The sequence below is a fragment of the Alligator mississippiensis genome, chromosome 10 (assembly GCF_030867095.1).
Source record: "Alligator mississippiensis isolate rAllMis1 chromosome 10, rAllMis1, whole genome shotgun sequence".
Classification (NCBI taxonomy): Eukaryota; Metazoa; Chordata; order Crocodylia; family Alligatoridae; genus Alligator; species Alligator mississippiensis.
Window position 1 is genome coordinate 26111378 of NC_081833.1, and position 19334 is coordinate 26130711.

The window sequence follows — 19334 nt, forward strand, 5'->3', positions numbered from 1 at the left end:
CAGTGAAAGGCAAAGAAAATGGTTAGGGAGCTAGGGCACTGACTTCTGAGGAGAGGCTGAAGGAAGTGGGTTTATTTAGTATACAGAAGAGAAGACTCAGGGGGGATTTGATGATAGCATCCTTTAATTACCTGAAGGGTGGTTTCATAGAAGATGGAGCTAGACTGTTCTCAAGGGTGTCAGATGACAGAACAAGGAGCAATGGTCTCAAGTTGCAGCAAGGGAAGTTTAGATTGGATATTAGGAAAAGCTTCCTCACTAGGAGGGTGGTAAAGCACTGGAATGGGTTACCTAAAGAGGTGGTGGAATCTCCATTCTTGGAGGTTTCTAAGACCCGGCTAGACAAAGCCCTGGCTGGAATGATCTAGCTGGAGATGGTCCCGCTTTGAGCAAGGGGTTGGATTAGATGACCTCCTGAGGTCCCTTCCAACCCTAATTTTCTGTGATTCTGTGAACCTGGAGGCACAAGCTGTAGATGCTTCCAGCCCAGGGCTCCCCAGACTCTTGCCCTCCATGGGTCCAATTGCTGACAAGAGATGCTTCGCTAGGGCTGAAATGAGGTGCAAAACCTCAGGCCCAAGGAACAGCCCCAAGCCAAACCCCCCAGTAGTTCCTACCCCCACCCACTCCTAGGGGCAGCACAGTGCAGGGGTGGCAGTGACCACACGCCATGGCAGGACTCCGCAGCTGCTGCTGCGTCCTGCTGCTGCCAGCCTCTTGCCCGTTCTGCAGCTCCTGCTCCTGGCTGCCCAGTGCCAGCCAGCTGCCAAGTTGCCCAGTGCTGGGGGTTCAGGCGCCCTCTGCTGGTTCAGCCTTGAGTTGCAGAAGCCTAGTAGCAAGTGCAGGCTTCCAAATAAGATGGTGAGACCTTTGCTGCATTGAGTGGCACAGCTGGAGAAGGGGCAGAGGAGGTGGAGGAACATAGCCAGCCCTTCCTGAGGTGGGGCAGAGAGGGGTGGACCTCCCCAAGGCAGCACAGAGCCAGCCCTTTCCAGGGCATGTGGCGGAGGTGTGCCCATCCAGCACTGCTGCCCTGCTGTGTTGCAGGAGGAACACGTCACTCCATTGGCCATCCTGGAGGAGATCAGCTCTGTGGAAAGCCGCCAGGATGTGGCCATGAAGCTGGTGAAGATCTTCCTGGGACAAGGCCTGGCTGTGCCCTTTCTGGACTACCTCAACCTGCGGGAGGTGACCAGGACCAGTAAGTGCTGGCCCCTGGGCCTCCTGAGGGCTCTTGGATCCCAGGCCCTGACTGAAGGGGACCCAAAGGAAACCACAGCCCTGCCAAGCAGGCCTGACTTTGTAGTGTATGGTGGGGTCTCTTGATCCCTGACCCAGAGCACTGGACATCGCTTCTCTTAGGAAGCTGAGGGATGGGGTCAGTGTTAGTAGACCTGAAGTCAGCTTTGAACTCATTGTGGCTCCTTCCCTGCTTGCTGCTTCCTTGTGCACTTCCTGGTCACTCTCCTCTTGCTACTGCTGGGAACACAAACCTGTTGGAAATCAGAGCAAGCCTGTGACACCACCTCTTGAATCCAAGTATATGGGCCCCAGGGTTGGGTGGGGAGGGGGAACCTCCTACCCTTTTCAAGCCACAAATACCCCTTGCTTCACACTGGGACCTGGCAAATCATGTCTCCCATCCTCACCCATCATTGACTGCTTTCCTCAGCTCTACTGGTGCTTCTTGTTTGGGCCTAAGGTACTCTTGTGTTTCCATAGAAACCCCCAGACTCTGTGGTGAGTGGTGGGGACAGGAGAATGGGTCATGGGACCTAAGCACTGAGCACATTTGATGCAGAATTCAGGGTAGATGTGTACCTTATAGACTAACTACATCAGATATATAGAAAGCATAAGCCCCAAACTTGGCACTGTTTGACAGATGGAGATGGTGAGGTTTGAGGCAGGTTTGAAGACAGTTCTGGTCTCCCTCTGGGAGTCTGTGGAGCAAGGAAGGCTTTGCTGGGCCAGCATTGTGGAAGCCAGCCCAGGTGCATCTCCTCTCCTCGTGAGAAAGAGCTGGTGTGAGGCCAGTGTGATGCCAGGCTGGGTGTCTGGGGCCCTGGGCTGGGAGCCAGGATGCTGGGGTTCAGTTCCTCCTTCTGCCACTGATCTACTGTGTGACCTTAGGCAAGTCAGTTTTCCCCTCCTCTGTCTTGTATCATGACATGGTAGGTTCTGTATCCTACAGAGGCTGATTCCTTATGTGTCTGTACAGTACCAGGCACGGTGGAATCCCAGTGTCAAGATCTAGACTACCAAAAACTAAAAAATAGGAGTGACAATGCCATCTCCCCTCAGGTACTTATAATCTAGTTCAGAAGATCATGATTGCCCTGCCTTTGTAGTGGGCTGAACTGGGCTCTGGATCCAGGCACCCCATCTGTGGTCCAGGTCTGGATTCTGTATCCAGCCAGTTGTAATCTGTCCCTAACACTTGGTGAGCACTTGCCAAGGGAATATCCTATCACCTCCGCACCCATTGATAGCAGTGTGTGGGTGGTGCCAGTGAGCCTGGTGCTAGCTGGTGTTAGTACCTAGGTGGCGACAGGCACCAGGCCATAGCGGGAGCTATCTCTAGGGTTGTGCAGCTGGGCAGGGTGGTCATGGTGATCAGGGTGCTCTCTTGGCTGCCTGCCTGACCCTGCAGGATGAAGCCCATGGGCAGTGCCTGTCCAGTGAGGGCCTTTGTGTCTGCCTGAGACTTGGTACATGGTGGGGATGAGAATGGATGACATTAAGCCCTTGTTCTCACTCATGCCTTTCCCTCCCTTGAAGTAGGGCTGAAGGGAAGCTCCTGGTGTCTTTAAGGTAGCTGTGGGCAAAATACGGCCCATGGGCCAGATCTAGCCCACCAAGGGATTTTGCCTCAGCCCCACCTGGTCCAGGCATGGGGGAGGGCAAACCAGGCCATGGCTTCTGCAGCCAGTCCCACTGCCCCCAGGTGTGCAGCAGGGCTGGGGCAGCACGGCAGATGGACTTGCTTCCTGGCAGCCCTCACAGCAGTGGCTCCTTCTGGCTGTCACTGGCAATCTCTGCCACTGCTGGATCTGAGCCTGCTCCCCGGGCACCCCAGCCTGTCCACCCCACACCTGCTGCCGGGTGTACCGGATGGAGCAGGGCATGGGCAGATGGACAGGGTTGCAGGCAGGCAGGAAGCAGCATCTGGGAACCAGACAGGTGGGTGGGGCCAGGTCTGGGGCTGGGGCCAGGATCAAGATCATAGAACAGTGAAAGTGTGGGGCTGGGATCCAGGGCAGAACCTAGATCCACTACCCACATGTCCTGGCGACGGGTGCTGGCTCTGCAGGCAGGGGTGTGTAAGAAGCAGATTGTGGCTCAGTCCTGGGCCCCAGCTTCATGCTGTCACCACCCCACAATCCTGGTCCTGGTCCTGGCCCTGGTGCTGCCTGCCTGTCCTGCTCCCAGACGCCACACCCCACTTGCCCACGGCCTCATCCCATGCACTCAGCTGCACAGTCCTGTCCATGGAACTAGTGCCCGTCACAGGGAATTGCAGGCAGTGGATCATGGCTATGCCTCAGGCCACAGACCCACATTGTCACTATCCAGCGATCCTGATCCCAGCCCTGCCCACAGCCCTATGCACACATCCAGCTCCTGAATGCCATTCTCTGCCCACAACCCCATCCCATCCACCAGGCTGAGAGCCAGGCAGAGCCATCTGGGGAGTTTTGGTGAGCTATTGCGGGTGGAGGGGGTGGGGAAGGTGGTGCTGACCAGGTCCGCAACAGCTCACCAAAACTCTCCAAGTGGCCTTCCAGCCCAAATAATTGCCCATCCCTTCTTTAAGGTGTCTTTATATTCCAGGGCCTGCCCAACCTCCTGTGAAAATCAGAGCTGCCTCAGGGTTGTTCTAACATACTGTTCCTCATATGTGCTGGAGCCTTTCCAGTCTTTGAAGACCCATCTGCTGCCCTTTGCTGGCTCCTTTCAGTATCTTTCTCTCTCTCCCTCTGCCACTGGCCTACAGGCTGAAAGCAGTGACAGTTTGCCTCAAGGTACCTTTGCTTTTGCCCATTGCTGCTGGAACAGTGCCTGGCGAGGCTTAGTCTTGCAGCACATTGTGGGATGGAGTCAGCGCACAAGGCACTGTGGTGCTCAATGCCATGGAAGCAGTCAGTCCAGTGTGTTCAATGATGCCCAGGTTGCTGCTGGTCTGGAAACCCATCTTGTGCTCTTTTCTTCCAGCTGACCCAAACACACTCTTCCGCTCCAACTCGCTGGCTTCCAAGTCCATGGAGCAGTTCATGAAGGTAAGCAGACAAGAGAGCATCCCAGCAAATTCTGGGAAATCTGGTGTTGCCAATAATAACTCCCATCTGTGCCATCTCATTGAGCCAAGAGTTTTCTAGGAGTTTATGACCGTTGCTCTTGGTTTTCCCCTGGGGCACTTTGATGACAATGATTTGGTGAATAGTTGTTCGCCTAGCCCCTGATGCTCTCCCCTGATATATTTGTAAGCTGCCACCAAATTCCCCCCAAGTTTTCTCTTTTCTAGGCTGAATAGTCCCATATCTGTCAGGCTTTCCTCATATGGCTTGCTCTTCAGGCCTCTAATATACAAGTGGCTCTTCTCTGGACTCTCTCAAGCTTCTCCCATTTCATTCTGGCTTCTCTTCAGCCTTCCTTCCTTTTTCTCTTCTCTTCCCTTCCTGGTCTCCCCTGTCCTTGCTTCCTCACCATTTCTTTCTTGTCACTGGACCCTTCTTGCTCCCTGCAGGTGGTTGGGATGCCCTACCTCCACGAGGTCCTCAAGCCAATCATAAACCGCATCTTTGAGGAGAAGAAGTATGTTGAGTTGGATCCCTGTAAGATTGAGATGAACCGTACCAGGTGAGTGCAGGGGCTGCAGAGGTCTGCGCTTGTCTAAACTTGAAGTAACTTCACTGGGTATGGTGCACTGGCTCCAAATCTGTGCAGCTGTGGCCAGGAGCAAGGTCTGTCTGTAGGATCATCCGTTCAGAGGGAAATGCGCCAAAGAGCCAGTTGCAGTGGCTTCTCCATGATCACTTTGCTGCCCAGAGGGAAATCCCAGTGCACCCTTTTCCAAACATCTACACTCTCCCCAAACCCCTGGAGAGGCAAACTTCTGAGGTGGTCTTGCATATCCAGTGACTTGGGTCCAAATGAGGGGATCACCATCTGAGTTTCCTTCAGAGAGGTTCCTACTGACTGGGGACGGTTCGGATGCTGACAGCACCTTGCCTGCTCTGGCAACTGTAGAAAGGTAGGATCAGTCTTGAAGGCAGGCAGCTCCTCATTGCACTATCAGGGGTGTCCACCTTGAGAGGTGTGTTCTGTGCGTAACCTGAGATCCATCTGGGCTCGATGGAAAATGAGCTTTTTAACTGACTCTGTTCTGAGGAAAGCCTACATTGGCATTGGAGGTGGAAGGGAGCACTTTTATCTCTGCTGAGATGGGAGCAGGTCCACCAGCCTGAGACCTGCTAAGCAGCAAATTGAACCTGAAAAAAATACAAACCTGTCAGGGGAACCCTGTGCTGTGCTGTGATTGGGGTTCCCATGGGGATAGGATGTGGGGTTAGAAGGACGGCTGCACCAGGCATTTGGACATGCTGACCCTCCCATGTTAGAATAACCCGTAGGGAGCACGGTCATGCCAGGATAGCTGGAAGCAGGATGGTTTCTCTAGACTGGGGGTGTCTGATTGGACTTTCTTCCATCTGTCTCAAAGGAACCATGAATCTAAGACAGTGGAGGAGATCACTGGAGGCAAAATCAGAAGGGGTCAGAGAAGCAGGAACACAGATGTCTCGGAGAGGAGAAGGGAAGAGATGGGTGCGGGAGGTATCTCAGGGCAGGCATGGGCATGGGATCAAGATCCTGCATGCCCCAATTAGATGTAACAAATTAGTAAAACAGTGACACATGGAACCCAGCATAATTCACAGTTACTTTTTCCCACTTAACTGTGCTAATTTAAGCAGAGAAAAGTGAGTCTGGCAAGCGATTTATACCTCTAAAAATAACCCAGTGGCATGCTAATGGCCTCTGCAGGCTGGATCTGCAGGCTGTGGAGCCAGGGAGCCTTGAGGTTTGGGAAGCAGGCACCCGTCACCACCGGCAGGGAAGGGGAGAGGATTCTGAACCCTGGGGTTGCAAATCTAGGATCATTCTCTGTCCACCTTCTGCTTGTCCCAGACTGAGATGGGGCGAGGGAGGGCAAGGAGAAAAATTAATCCCCTGTCTCCAGTGCCTTTGGAATACACTCCCCTTCTTCAGCACAGCTGCCCAGGGAACTTGGGAGGGCCCTTCTGTGGCCTGGAGCTAAGCCCCACTGAGATGATGGGTCCCAGTTTTGAGTGGAGTAGTTTTCATGCCTGAGTGTTGGCTGCTTGAGTTCAGTTCTCTTCCAGTGAGGAAAGCTGTTCTAAGTAGGACAGAGCAATGTATGCTGTGGTGTGTTGCTATGCCAGGATGCTGCTGTGCATGGAGGCAAATGGGCCAGCAGGTAGCTCTTCTCTTCTTGGTCACTGCTTTGACTCCCTCACAGTCACTACCAGCTGCCTGGTGACAAGAGATGGGCAGGTTGGTCTCAGCATGGTCGCTAGAGAGTATGCATCAACCATTATAGTCACTGCTAACTGATCTCCATGTTGTTCAGCTCAGCAGAAAAGTGCCAGTTTGAATGGTCCTTGTAAACTGAGTCCCCTCCCTCCCCAGAGGTGTTGCCTCCTTCTAGCCTTGAGGAGGCATCAGGCAAAACACCCTGTCCTGCTCCTATCCACAATGCACCTGTTCTGCAGATGATCCATATAGGTTCTGTAGGTGATCCATGCTGCCTGTCAGCCCAGTCTTGATTTCACTTGGTGCATTTGAGAGTGAAAGACTAGGTTAGGGACTATTTAGAAAAGTTGGACATGTACAAGTCCATGGGGACAGATGTGATTCATCCAAGGGTGCTGAGAGAGTTGGCTGATATGATTTCTTGAAGGGCACTGTGAAGATGAGTCAGGCCCAGCAAACCTTTCTAGTTGGAAGCCAGTATTTGTGGGTGAACAGAGGATCACTATGACCAGAACTGTAATTTGCACCTTGCATGGGCTGGAATTTACTCAGGGAGTTCAGTGTGTACAGCGAGGGAGTTCTGCACAGTCATGGGCTCATTTTCAAGGTAGTTTCACAGTCTTTGGGCCTGCTTAGTGCCGAATTCTAGCTGCTAGTGAGTCCTGCTTTTCAGATCTAAGGCTGTGTGTATTCTTCATCCCCCAGAACCACCTTCCCCATGGGACTGTATTCCAGAATCTAACCCCAGAGTCACCTGGATTTCAAGTATCCAAGCACCCCATGTTCCACTGAGAGAGGCCATGAGTACTCATTACTCCAGAAAATGTGGTTATAAGCTCCCAGCCCTTACTGATCCAAACAGACCCTTCCATCTGGAGCCTGGCACAATACCTTTGACACTGACAAACTGCCCCATTCATCCTAATTGGGCATTGAATCTGAAATCTGCAATTGAAATGACAACTTGTTAATTATTTCACAATGGTTTGTTTTAGCCAAAGAATCTAACCCACACTTCCAACTGACCTCTTCTCCCTCTGCTTTCCTCTACACTGATGCCACATCTCCACTCCCTGCTGGATAGCAGTGCTCTGTCAATGCAGACATCTGCAATGCAAAGAAACTAAGGGATAGCAGAAAATATATGGAATAGCCCAGAAGCTACTATGCTGATTGCATTAGCAAGGTCATTGTACCTTTCTTCAAAATGTTGTTTAAAAGAATGGGCCCAAAATTTGAGACTGAAATCTTCAGTGTAAGACAGGAGTTTACTGTGGGATCTTGACTTGGAAAACTAGGCAATCCACCCACCCTGAAGTAGGGGAAAGCTTTGTTTATTAGCTTAATAAAGCAAGAGAGACCATGCAGTGAAGGCTATTAGTGGGTTTACCATGCATCACTCTGGGTTTCCTTCCAGGCGGATATCCTTCAAGGGTTCACTGTCTGAGGCCCAGGTGCGGGAGAGCAGCCTGGAGCTCCTGAAGGGATATCTGAGTGACATCATGGAGTCCATCATTGGCTCGGTGGAGAAATGTCCACCAATCATGAGAGTGGCCTTCAAGCATCTACACAAACAGGTCGAGGACCAGTTTCCAGAGGCAGAGCACGAGGTCTGGCAGCTGTGAAGGGGGTGGTGTGAGTAGGGTGGAAGGGGCAGGGATGGGGTTACAAGAGTCAATCTACAGGCTTGCCCATGGCTTTATAGCCAGCCTTCAAGGATTGGACAGTGATTCTCAACCAGGGGTTGGGGCACCCCAGAGTGCCATCAGGTCCTTTGAAGGGTGTCACAAAGTGTGAGAAGATAGTGAGATGTGAGGAGATAAGCAGATGAGCTAAGCAAGTAAGCTGGGCTTGTCTCTGCCTAGATAATCCCCCACCCCTACTGCTTAGCCCCTGTTTAAGGAGATAAACACTATAACATATAAATTAGTTTTTGAAATTGGGTGCCACTAAATTCACAAAGGTTATGGAGGGTATCTTGTATCCAGTGAGGTTGAGAACCATTGCTCTGGTGATGGACTACATAAGCGGGTACTGCCCTGCTGCTGCTACCTCCATTGGGGAGAGGTCAGTTGTTCAAGTGGTAGAAGCCTCTGCTTTGGGATTAGGGATCCCTGCTTTGGTTGCCAGTGGTGGCCAGCCAGGGGGTCGTTACACCAGGATCTCATAGTACTTTAATTATCAGTGAATTAGGGCTCATTGCCTTCCCTTTCAAGTGCATCAGGGAATCAGTGGCAGAGCTGTGAAGAGCACCCAGGAATCCTATATCCCATAATCCCCATCATACTCTTGATAGCTTGGTTCTGGTGCCTTCTACCTCACTCCAGTGCCCCACAGCTTGTCTGGCCCAGCCATCCTTCATTGCCCCACTAAGCCTATGTGAGCATGGGGAAGGGGCACCATTCCCTTAATGGTGACAGCAAATCCCTGGAGACATAAATTCCCATTCCCTCAGGATGTGAAGTACATCGCCATCAGTGGCTTTCTATTCCTCCGCTTCTTCGCTCCTGCCATCTTGACTCCAAAGCTGTTCAACCTCCGGGACCAACATGCTGACCCCCGGACCAGCCGCACGCTTCTGCTCCTGGCCAAGGTATGTGCTCGGGGAAGGAGAGAGGATAGGTATCCTGCTTTTTTTTATCACCATGGCATGTCTCTGTAATGTGTGTTGGGGATCCTGGCCCTTTGGATCACATCCTCTCCTCAGAAGTCCACCAAAAGAGCTAGAGGTGCCAAGAAGCCAGGCTTTCGGCTTGTGTAAATTTGCATTGAGTTCAGTGGAGCTATGCTGTTGGCTGAGGATCTGCCCCAGACATCCATTGCCTATATCTAATTATAGTGAATAAACACCATCACAGGGAGGAAGTGCCCAGCACTAACGGGCAGTGGTGGAGAGGAGGCCACAAGTGGTTGGAAGCGGAAGTGTGACCAATTCAAATGAAAATCGGGCACATTTTTTTACAGCAAGAATGATTCCCCAAGGCACCAAGCTACCAGGGCAAGTGGTAGCTTCTCCACTGATGGACCCAAGACTGGATGTCTTTCTAGAAGATGTCCCTTAGCGAAACACAAGCTAATGGGCTCAGTGATGGGGCAGCTGTGATGTTCTATGGCCTGTGTTATAGGGAAAGTCAGACTGGACCTGATGGTCCCTTCTCACCTTAAAATCTGTTAGAACAAGTGCTGCTTGTATCACAAGAGGCCATCTGACCTGCCCCTGCAGAACAAGCAACATCTGCTTGTGATCAATTGTGCAGATGTGTAATGTCCATAAAAATAAAGGAAATAGCATAGTGTTGGTTGAGTTGTGCCCTGGAGTATTGATACAGATGCTGGGCAGAATTAATGTTGGCCTCAAATCAGTGTTGGGGATGTAGGGGTTGGGAGCGGTAGGGGTATATATGAGGGAACCATTTACTGGAGCATCTTGGTTGGACCACCCATGGCAACCTTTCCTGTAGCATCCTAGGTCTGATTGTTCGGGAAAATCATCTGTGCTGGGCTGGGCTCCCCAGGAAATGTTCTGTATCCAACCTAGATATGGAACCATGTGGTGTATGTACTGAGAGCCTGATGACTGTTGGAGCTGGCTGATTAGAGGACCTGTGTGAGAGAGCCCCTAAGTGTGCTGTTGTACAGCGTGCTGCAGTTAGATACAGCAGCAAGGTGGGAAGCGATTCAGATCTCTGGGCCACATCCTCCACTAAGATTAGTGCAGCCCCTGATGCCACTAAGGCCACGTTGGGATCCGACCTATTGGTTTTAATCAATAGGTCATATCTCGGCACTCAGATCAAGAGTAGTCCTATGCTTACCTGGCAAGGGAAACACCGTGACCACTGAGGCGGTCTTCCTAGTCTTACCCGGGGAAGACTGCTGTCCTGACACAGGCATAGTACCTGCCAAGGTAATGTATAGTAAACCTCTCACTTAGCTGCTGGAGTGGGAAGGTCTTAGCTTTATGCCCACTTTATGGAAAGGCAAGACTCCTCCCTAGCTTGCTCCTGTGGCCATATGCCTGAGGGCAAGCAAAACTCAGGGGCATCCAAACCCTGAGCCTCCAGGCTTGGGCCTGCAAGTAGGATGCCCGCCAAAGGATTTGGAAACATCTGAAGCCCCAGATGGGGGTGGAGGGTTTTTGCCGGTAGTAGGGCCACTTGTGGTTCTGGACTGACTCACGGATTTGGAATTTGATTTGGCAAATTTGGCTTGGAATATGGAAATTAAAACAAAAAAATGGTTTTAACCACCTCCTGTGAGTGGAAGAGGGAAGTGCTGTGTTGGGGGGGCCTGATGGAGAAGGAGAACCCATTCTTGTTGTCCGGCATGGTCAGTCTGATCTCCAGTCAAGAGCCTCCCCTCCCTGTCTCTCCTCTGAGAGCATCCCTGCTGCTGGAGGGCTACCAAACCTCCTTGCTGTGTGGCCTGATTGGCTTGGCACCTGGAGTGGAGCCACAGGCTCGGGCAGTGGTCTGAGGGTTACCTCTAGGATTTTGAATGTCACCCCCCTGCATCCCGTGAACCTTTTCATAGACCCACCCAGTGCTCTCTCTTATGCTTTTGAGTCTCTGGGCTTGGTTGTGATTGGCAGCTCCTCTGTGCTGGCACTCACAAGGAATGACTAACCCAGACTGGAGGCTGGCACCCATCCCACTTCTCCATGTACCAGACTGGGGCAGGCCACAGGGGTAGGGAGGAATAGGATGCAGGAACTTAAACTGACTGTAGCAAGGAATGAATGTATGGCACCACACGTGTACTGAAAGCGAGGTGTAGGGAGGGAAGGAGAGAATGGTTAACATGTAGAGAAGGTGTGGTGAGAGGAGAATGGGGAGGAGGTATCTTTTGCCCTTCCCTTTCTTCCTGAGGCCTGCCCAAACCACCCCCAGCCAGGGAACATGCAGCTGTTTGTTTTGCTTTGAAAACTTTTATCATGCTGCTGCTGTGGGCCAGAGTCAAGGAAAGTCTCCTCTAAATAAAATGTGTATTGATTTATTTATGCTCCTTGGGCATTACCCAAGTGTGAGCCCCTTTCCAGAGAGGTCCCTGTTGCATAGATCACAACCATAACATTCAGGCCACAGAGGAGCAGGAAACACTATCTCCATGGTCTCTTGGGCTTGGCTTTACAGAAAGGCTCTTGGCCTAGGATTGTGATTTCGGGAAAAGGCTGGTCAGACATCGGTTGGGGAAGGATAAGGAAAAGTGAATTCTATATCTGTTGGACTAAGTGACTGGAGATCCCTTCCAGCCCTGCAGTTCTGATGCTACACTGTCCCTACCAACAGAGGCACCTTGTGTAGCAAACAGGTTCTCCTGCAGCCACACAGGCCCCCAACAGAGAGGAGGGAATAGAGTTGGGGATGCTGCAGGGAGAGGACCCAGCCCCACACTGTGACCCTCTCCCCCTTCTTCTCTTCTGCCAGGCAGTGCAGAGCATCGGCAACCTGGGCCTACAATTGGGGCATGGCAAAGAGCAGTGGATGGCTCCGCTGCACCCTTTCATCATTCCCTGTGTCAGCCATGTCAAGGACTTTCTGGACAAGCTCATTGATGTGGACAGCGAAAACGGTGAATCCTCTTGTGCCCAGGGGACTCGTGGGGGTCCTCTGAGCAGCTACAAATATCAGAATTGTCCTGAAGCATCTCCAGGGCTCAGGTGACATTAACGCCAGGGGCTTTGGTCTGGACATGTGGGACTGAGAAAGGCAGCAGGATCCCCTGGGTGACACTGTCCCTTTACAGCGGGCATCTGTTTGCTGATATACATCTTGCACATTCAACATCTCCAAGTCCCAGTGGTGGTGAAATCCTATCACTCAAGTTTTTCCTAGAGGCTGGTGCACAGTGGGGTAGGGACAAATTCACTGACACAGCTGAGCAAAGAGCTGATGTGTTTCTTGTGTGGGCCCAGCTTTCATGAGGATGTAACAACAAGCTATCCTCAGCCTCAGCACCAGCTTGGTGCTCAGATCCCCCTTGGATCCACCTGGGCCCCTAGTGACTCCAGACTTGTCCCATCTTTTAGAAGGGTTAGAAGTGGTTCCATCCTAGAATGAGGAGCCTCCTGGTAGCCCCAATACTGCCCTTCAGGGGCCCATCACTCCACTGCAATAAAGGAGAAACTTCTTTCTGAACCCTATTTCTGAATCTGAGAGGTAGGGCAAATGGGCTGTGCCTCACACCAGAGGATATAGCTTGGGTGTGGGTATGTGCAAGGAGTTGCTTCTGGGAGTCTCCGACATGGCCAGACTGGACAGCCACTCCCCTATTCCAGCACAGCAGACTCATGCTGTTGCTATCACAGCAGGGCCTGGTGTCAGCAGGATCTGCTCAAGCACGTTTGGGCCTCGGAGGGGAAGAGCAAGGGAGAAGCTTGGTGAGGAGACCCGGACAGAGCAGGGATGTCCATTATGGTGCTGCAGTGTTCCCATTCCTGACAGCCAGAGGCTTCTAGCTAGAGGATCTTGCCCCTTTGCTCAGGGTCAGGCCGATTGCTGTGAGGTCAGGAAGGAATTTTACCCCATGGTCATATTGGGGGTTTTGGCTTTCCTTTGTATTTGGGGGTTTGGCCCTCTACCTGAGATCTCTTGAACAACCAGGGAGGCAGGACAGTGCTGCAAGTGGTGACCCCACACTCAACTCAGCTGCCCCCACCAGGGTGAGGGCAGGGCTTGGTCTTGCAGCCTGAGCAGATCCACATGGCTTCTAGCCACATCCCAAACCACACACTGGCTGCAGCATGCATATGTCAGGGCTGTTCCTGTCTCTGCCCACAGCCAGGCAGCTCCCTCTGTCGCCCGCTGTTGAGTTATAAGATCTCATCATAGCACAGCATGATGGGCTGCACCAGGGCACTAGGAAGCTTGAGATCTTTCTATGATGAGGGGTGACAGCATAATAGGAATGGGGACAGCTCCCAGGCAGCGCCAGCTTTGCCTTTTGGTTCATGGGGATGTAGTGCCCTTTTTTGGCCAAACCCAGTGGCTGCAGAGCTGGAGCAGCTGATTAGGGCTTCTGCAAGTTCTTCTGGTGTTTCTCTTACCTGTGGGACAAGTGGGTCTAGCTCCGTTGGTAATTGACCCCCTTGCTTCTCTGCTTGCCGCAATCAGAGCAGAGCCTAGGTCAAGAAAGGTGGGATAACAGGTGGTTTTGCACCCAGCTTTGTGCACACGCTTGAAAACAGATCAGCAAAAGTACCCGAGAGCAACTCCTGAAGGAGCCAGCCCAGTTCCAAAGGGCCATGGAGTTGGGAGAGTCGTGGTCAGGTGAGATGGGCACAGCCGGCATGGTCTGGTTCTGCTCAGAGCTAGGAGCCAGGGACAGATTGCACACATGAAAATGTAGAGGTTTCCAGAGGGCTGGGCTTGGTAGGAAAATAGCAGCTCCTTCTGGAGAGCACTGGGTTTGGGGCCTTTTCTGCCTGGCTTTGTGGGCACCCTCAGCAGACCTCACCTTCTTCTAGCCCTAGCTTCTGTCACTCTGGCACCAAATGCAAACCCTTTCTGGGTCCCACAAGTGGCCTGAGTGCCTGAGCTGTGCTGTGTGGGATGGCAGGCACTGGGCCAGAGGGACTGGTGGAGGCTGGGGGTGGGCAAGCTGGTTGGGTAACTGCTCCCCCTCCTCCCCACAGCAGGTGAGGCTCAGCCCCGGACGCTCTTCCACCCATCAGCCACTATCAAGGAGGGCTACCTGCACAAGCGCAAGGCTGAGGGCCTGCACCTGGTCACACGCTTCACCTTCAAGAAGCGCTACTTCTGGCTGAGCAGTGAAACCCTCTCCTACTCCAAGTCCCCTGAGTGGCAGGTAGGGCCCTGCCCTACTCCCCTAGTGCCCTTGGACTCAGGGACCCCTGACAGAATGGGGCCTCTGGAGCTGCTGATCACTAGAGCTGCGGTCAGTACGGGGAGGGTAATGCTGGCCAGGGTCAGGCACAACAACGATGGGTGCCCTGTTCTGGGCTCCCCACAGCTTCCCTCAATCCCACTTTGAAGCCCCCTTGTTCCCAGCCCTGGGCTCCCCCCAGCTCTGCCTTCCAGTCCCCGCCTGTTGCCCTCTGCTACCCCTGCACTGACTTCTCCCAGCTCTGCTGATGGGTGAGGAGGGGCTGAGGCCTGTATAGAGACCCCTCCTCCCACCTCCCCTGCTGCCCCCAAGGCACCATCTCACGGCAGGGGGCTGGGGGGTGGTTTCATCTTGCAGGTCCGCTCCTCCATCCCCATCCAGCGGATCTGTGCTGTGGAGAGGGTGGACGAAAATGCCTTCCAGCAGCCACACATGATGCAGATCATCACGCAGGACGGCGAGGGGCAGCTCCACACCATGTACATCCAGTGCAAGGTGAGCACACACCACCAGGGGGCAGTGGCAGTGTGGCCCCTGGGGCCAACCTGTGTGTCCTGTTGTGGATGTGTCATCCTCTGTGGCTCCTGTCTTGGGGACTTAGTGTGTTAGCTCAGCCTGCAGGGGCTCGTACTTTATCTCTGCCTTGCCTGGGTTTGATCCCTGGAGGATGACCAAGATGCCAGAACCCCAGGGCGACCGTGTGTGTAGCAGGGGGCAGGTCAGTGCTGCCAGCCAGTGTGTTGGAGAGCCAGCAGCAAGTATAATGGAAGGTGCTGCCTGCTTCCTCTGTCCACAGGTAGGGCTGGATGGCTGCTGGCTTTGCCCATGTGCATAAAAGAAAGGGGAGGCCAGGCATGAACATAAAGGTGGGGATTCCAGTGGCCCCTGCATGCTGCCTGCCATGGTTGCAGTTCCCGGGTGCCAAGGCTGAGGGAAAGCTGGTATCCTGTCCTTGTAGGCAGAGGCTGCCTACTTGCATGCCCCAAGAGCAATTGGCTCTGGTGCACAGGGAGCTCTGGGTCTCAATCTAGGTAAAACTCCTTTGCAGTACCCCACTGGTGTGGGCCTTGCTTTTCAGGCTGACCCAGCCCTGCATCTCCCCTGCTTTGTGCTGCCTGTGGGTGACCCCATCCCTGAGAGATGCAAATAGCTGGTGCTCCTGGACCAGCATGCACCCTCCTGCCAGAGCACAGGGGGCAAGGTGCTCCCAGGCCCCTCACCCCTGGGCTGTGATTGCAGCCAAGAGCCTGGAGTGGGAGCACTTGGTAAAGGTGATGAGGGCTGGGGGCACCCACCAGTCTCCAAGGGGCATCACCCTGGTGCCAAATTAACCCCCATGCCTAGTGAATGCAGGGGTCCAGCCTGCAGGGGTCCAGAATGCAGGGGACCCAGGCACAGCCTAAACAGCCTGTGGGTGCCCAAAGAGCTATGTAGTGATGGCAGTGGCTCTGGGGGATGGGAGACAGTCGGGCCTCTCAGTGCACCCAACCCTGCCCCAGCCTGCCACTGACTTGAAGTGCTGTCTGAGCTGATGGAACCTGCTGTACTGGCAGCCACAGGCCACACACGGTGGGCATACTGCTGCCTGTGCCATGCCACAGGGTGGGTGGGACCAGGTGCTGATGCTACCCTGTCCCCACAGAACGTGAACGAGCTCAATCAGTGGCTGTCAGCCGTTCGCAAAGCCAGCATCTACAACGAGCGTATGCTGCCCTCCTGCCACCCTGGAGCCTTCCGAGGCAGCCGCTGGACCTGCTGCCTGCAGGCTGACCGCACAGGTACTCCTCACCTTTCACCAGTTTCCTGCCTGGCAAGTTCTGGGTGGGGTCCTGGGCAGAGGGGAGGCAGCATTGGGGGTGGGATTGCCTGCAGAGTCCCAGGAGAACCCTTGATGCTGCCATTTCTCAGTGTGGGACGTGGGTGGTCGTGGGGCGAGCGAGGCCAAGGGACTCCTGCCCTATCTTTCCCAGCTCATGTCTGGTGCTCTCTGTTAACAGATCTCAAAGTGCTTTGCTAAGGAGACTGGAGTCATTGTCCCATTTCACAGATGGGGAAACTGAGGCACAGGCAGGGGAAGTAACTTGCCCAAGGTCACCCCCAAGCCGGGGGTAGAGCTGGGACCAGAATTGGGACTCCCATGTCCCAGATCAGTCTGCTAGGTTCCACTGCCGGCAGGGAGCAGACACCTCATCTTAGTGCCCCCTCCCCCTCCTTGGTGGCTGAGGCACAGTGAGAGGCCCTGGAAGGAGCCACATCCATCCCTGTCTGGCTGGAAGGCTGGGTCTCCCAAGCCCACTGCCACAGCACTGAGGCCTGATTTACAGCCAGGCTTCAGCTCTTCACCACCAAGGTCCCTGCAGGCTGAGGCCCCTACCCCCACACCCAACTTGGCAGCCCATCCTGCCTCCCCTTGGCTGCGGGATGTGCTGGACCAGTCCCCCACCTTGTCTTGCCTCCAGTACATGGCTGCAGCCGGACTCACTCTGCTGTGACCCTTGGGGACTGGAGTGACCCCCTCGACCCAGATGCCGAGGCCCAGATGGTGTATGGGCAGCTCTTGCTGGCGAGAGACAAGCTCAGGTGCATGTAACTGCTGGTGGGGGACAGGAGGGACCGTGGCATGGGAGGGAAGGGAGGTGGCCATGGCTGTGTGCTGAGGAGGGGAGCATCACTTCACAGCTGGCATGGGGTAGGAGTGTGTCACAAACACAGCTGCCCTTGTGGGCTGGGAGGGGGGCTATGCTGTGGCCAGGGAGGGCAGTTAGCTTTGTAGAGGCACCAGCCTCAGGTCCTGCTCCATGGGATGGGGGCTCCAGCTCTGCCTTCTAGCTAGGTGTCAGGGAGCAGGGGAGGGTCTGATGGATTCCAGGGCATGCCTTTGGGTACACAGTGGGTCCTGCTGGCCTTTCAGTGTTCCTGATCACTCCTCTGCTCCATGGTCACTGGTTTTCTCCCCGTGTGGGTGCATTCATCCATCCTCACCCTCCAGCCCAGCTGTGGCAGGGGGCTCTGTCTCTGGCTCCAGCTCTGGCTCCTCCGGCCCTGCTTCCCAGAGGGGTTTGATTGCACAGATCGCCAGCCCCATCCCTCATGGCAAAGGCACCAGTGTTGCTTGGCATCAGGCCTTGCTCAAACAGGCACCCCTCTTTCCTGCCTCCTGCGGGGGGGATGCTGTCCCCAGGCCAACACATGCTTGAAGGTCTTAAAGGAAGTCACCATTAGGACTTCATTGCTGCAGAGACCGGGGTCAAAAAGCAGGTGGTGGCCCATTTTTAGGTCTGTGGTTGATATTACCACATGCCACCACGAGGGGTCTTCCTTTCACCAGTTGTCACACTTGCTGCCTTCAAAGAAGCCTGTGGCCTGCAGTCCAAAGCAGGTCCCTTGGCAATTCATTCCCTGCATGCCCAGACACTGCTTCTGCCTGTCCTCAGGGGTCCGAGGCATTGCCTGCACCCCAGGAGCCAAAGCCCTCACAGCAGGGAGGGAGGTGGAGACTGAAATCCACATGGCCTGATTCAGGGACATGAACTGCTCCAGCTACCAGACCCTCAGCCAGTCTGTCGCAGGGGCATCTCTTACTGGGGTGGTTCAGCTGTGTATAATCCATTAGGTATTTACTGGAACAGGAATGGGGTGCTGGTTCTCCCACTCCCCAGGGAAGTGTCCTGATCCATGGGCCGTGGGTCTGTCTGGGTTGAGAAACCAACTTGGTCAGGAACAGCAAACAAGGATGTGGCACTGTGGGGCTGGCCAGACCCTTTCATCCAGAGGCCTTCAGAAAGGTGCTCTGAGCACTCCCTTCTCTCCCTGATTAAATAACTGTCATGTAACACCTGCCCACCCTGTCTGGGCCAGACCGTTGTACAGACGGGAGCGGTCCCTGCCCCTGAGAGTTCACACTTGCCTTCTCCTCTCCCCAGGGAGAAGTACCTGGAGTTGTCCGAAGCAAGGCTGGCACTGGAGCAGGAGGAGGGGCAGGAAGGCAGCTATACCAAGGAAGGTATGGACCTGCTGCTCCACAAAGCGGCCAAGGGGGTTTGGCAGGAACGTGCCAGAGGGATGACATTATGCAAGCCATGAAGTGGGAGCAAGCAAGAGCCTCAGCCCCTCTGGAGCCTTCAAGTGGTGCCAGCCTGGGAAGCAGACAGCTCATGGGGCATTAGGCCCTGGGCCCAGGCAACCCAGCTCACTCCTGCCACAGGCCAAGGACCCACCTGGTAGGCCAGCCGGGCCAACAGCAGTCTTCCCACAGTCCCATAGAGCCTGACTGCAGTGTCAGCCTGGAGGAGGAATGCTGCCTCTGAGCTCATGCCCAGGCGAGCAGGGAGGGCAGAGGGGCCTTTCCCTCTCTTAAAGCTTTCCCTGGGCTCACATGGATGGCAAGCAAATGGGGGTAACCAGGTGACAGAGAAGATGGTGCCTGTCTCCCCCTGTCTCTTGCTGCTCCCTGGGTTCATGGCCACACTGAATCACCATCAGATCCCGGGGGTGAGCAGGTGTTGCCATTGTGCTCTGTGAATGCTCTCACCTTCCAGCAGGGGACTAGCACTCTGCTCCTCCTTGCCAGACTTGGGAGTGGGGATCCAGTGAGTCCCCTCCATTCCTGTCAGCACCTGGGGCTCCCTCCCCTGAATGTACCAGTTCCTGCTTAGGGGTGGGCAGAGAGCACTGCAGGGATGTCCCTTGCAAAGTCTGTGGAGACCCCAAGCAGGAGCTTCCTGCCCTTGCTGGCCTTTTCTCATACAAACAGGCTCTCTACCCTCCATTGGGAGTCATTTTCTCGCAGATGTCAAGTGGAGCAAGTGGCCAGGGTGGGGCAGAAATCGTCTGCTCAGCCTGGTGACGCATGCCTGGTGGGAGCTGGGTGTGGTGGGCAGCAGGATGATGGGCCTTCAGGTGCTTTTCTGCACTGGTCTGCCATGCCCTGCCCT

At 54.2% G+C, this 19334-nt stretch overlaps 1 protein-coding gene across 2 annotated transcripts in view; it reads left to right on the plus strand.

Annotated features, from left to right (window-relative positions):
• Positions 1-19334, plus strand: part of RASAL1 (RAS protein activator like 1) — a 53798-nt gene that overhangs the window by 28946 nt on the left and 5518 nt on the right. The window contains exons 10-20 of one of the 2 annotated variants that reach the window (XM_019493611.2): positions 1048-1201; positions 4216-4280; positions 4748-4860; positions 7973-8165; positions 9011-9148; positions 11982-12126; positions 14189-14361; positions 14758-14895; positions 16043-16178; positions 16860-16980; positions 18324-18403. In XM_019493611.2, coding sequence (XP_019349156.1) covers positions 1048-1201; positions 4216-4280; positions 4748-4860; positions 7973-8165; positions 9011-9148; positions 11982-12126; positions 14189-14361; positions 14758-14895; positions 16043-16178; positions 16860-16980; positions 18324-18403 — 1456 coding nt within the window. The remainder of the gene's footprint in view (positions 1-1047; positions 1202-4215; positions 4281-4747; positions 4861-7972; positions 8166-9010; positions 9149-11981; positions 12127-14188; positions 14362-14757; positions 14896-16042; positions 16179-16859; positions 16981-18323; positions 18404-19334) is intronic. The other variant, XM_019493612.2, reaches the window with a different exon arrangement.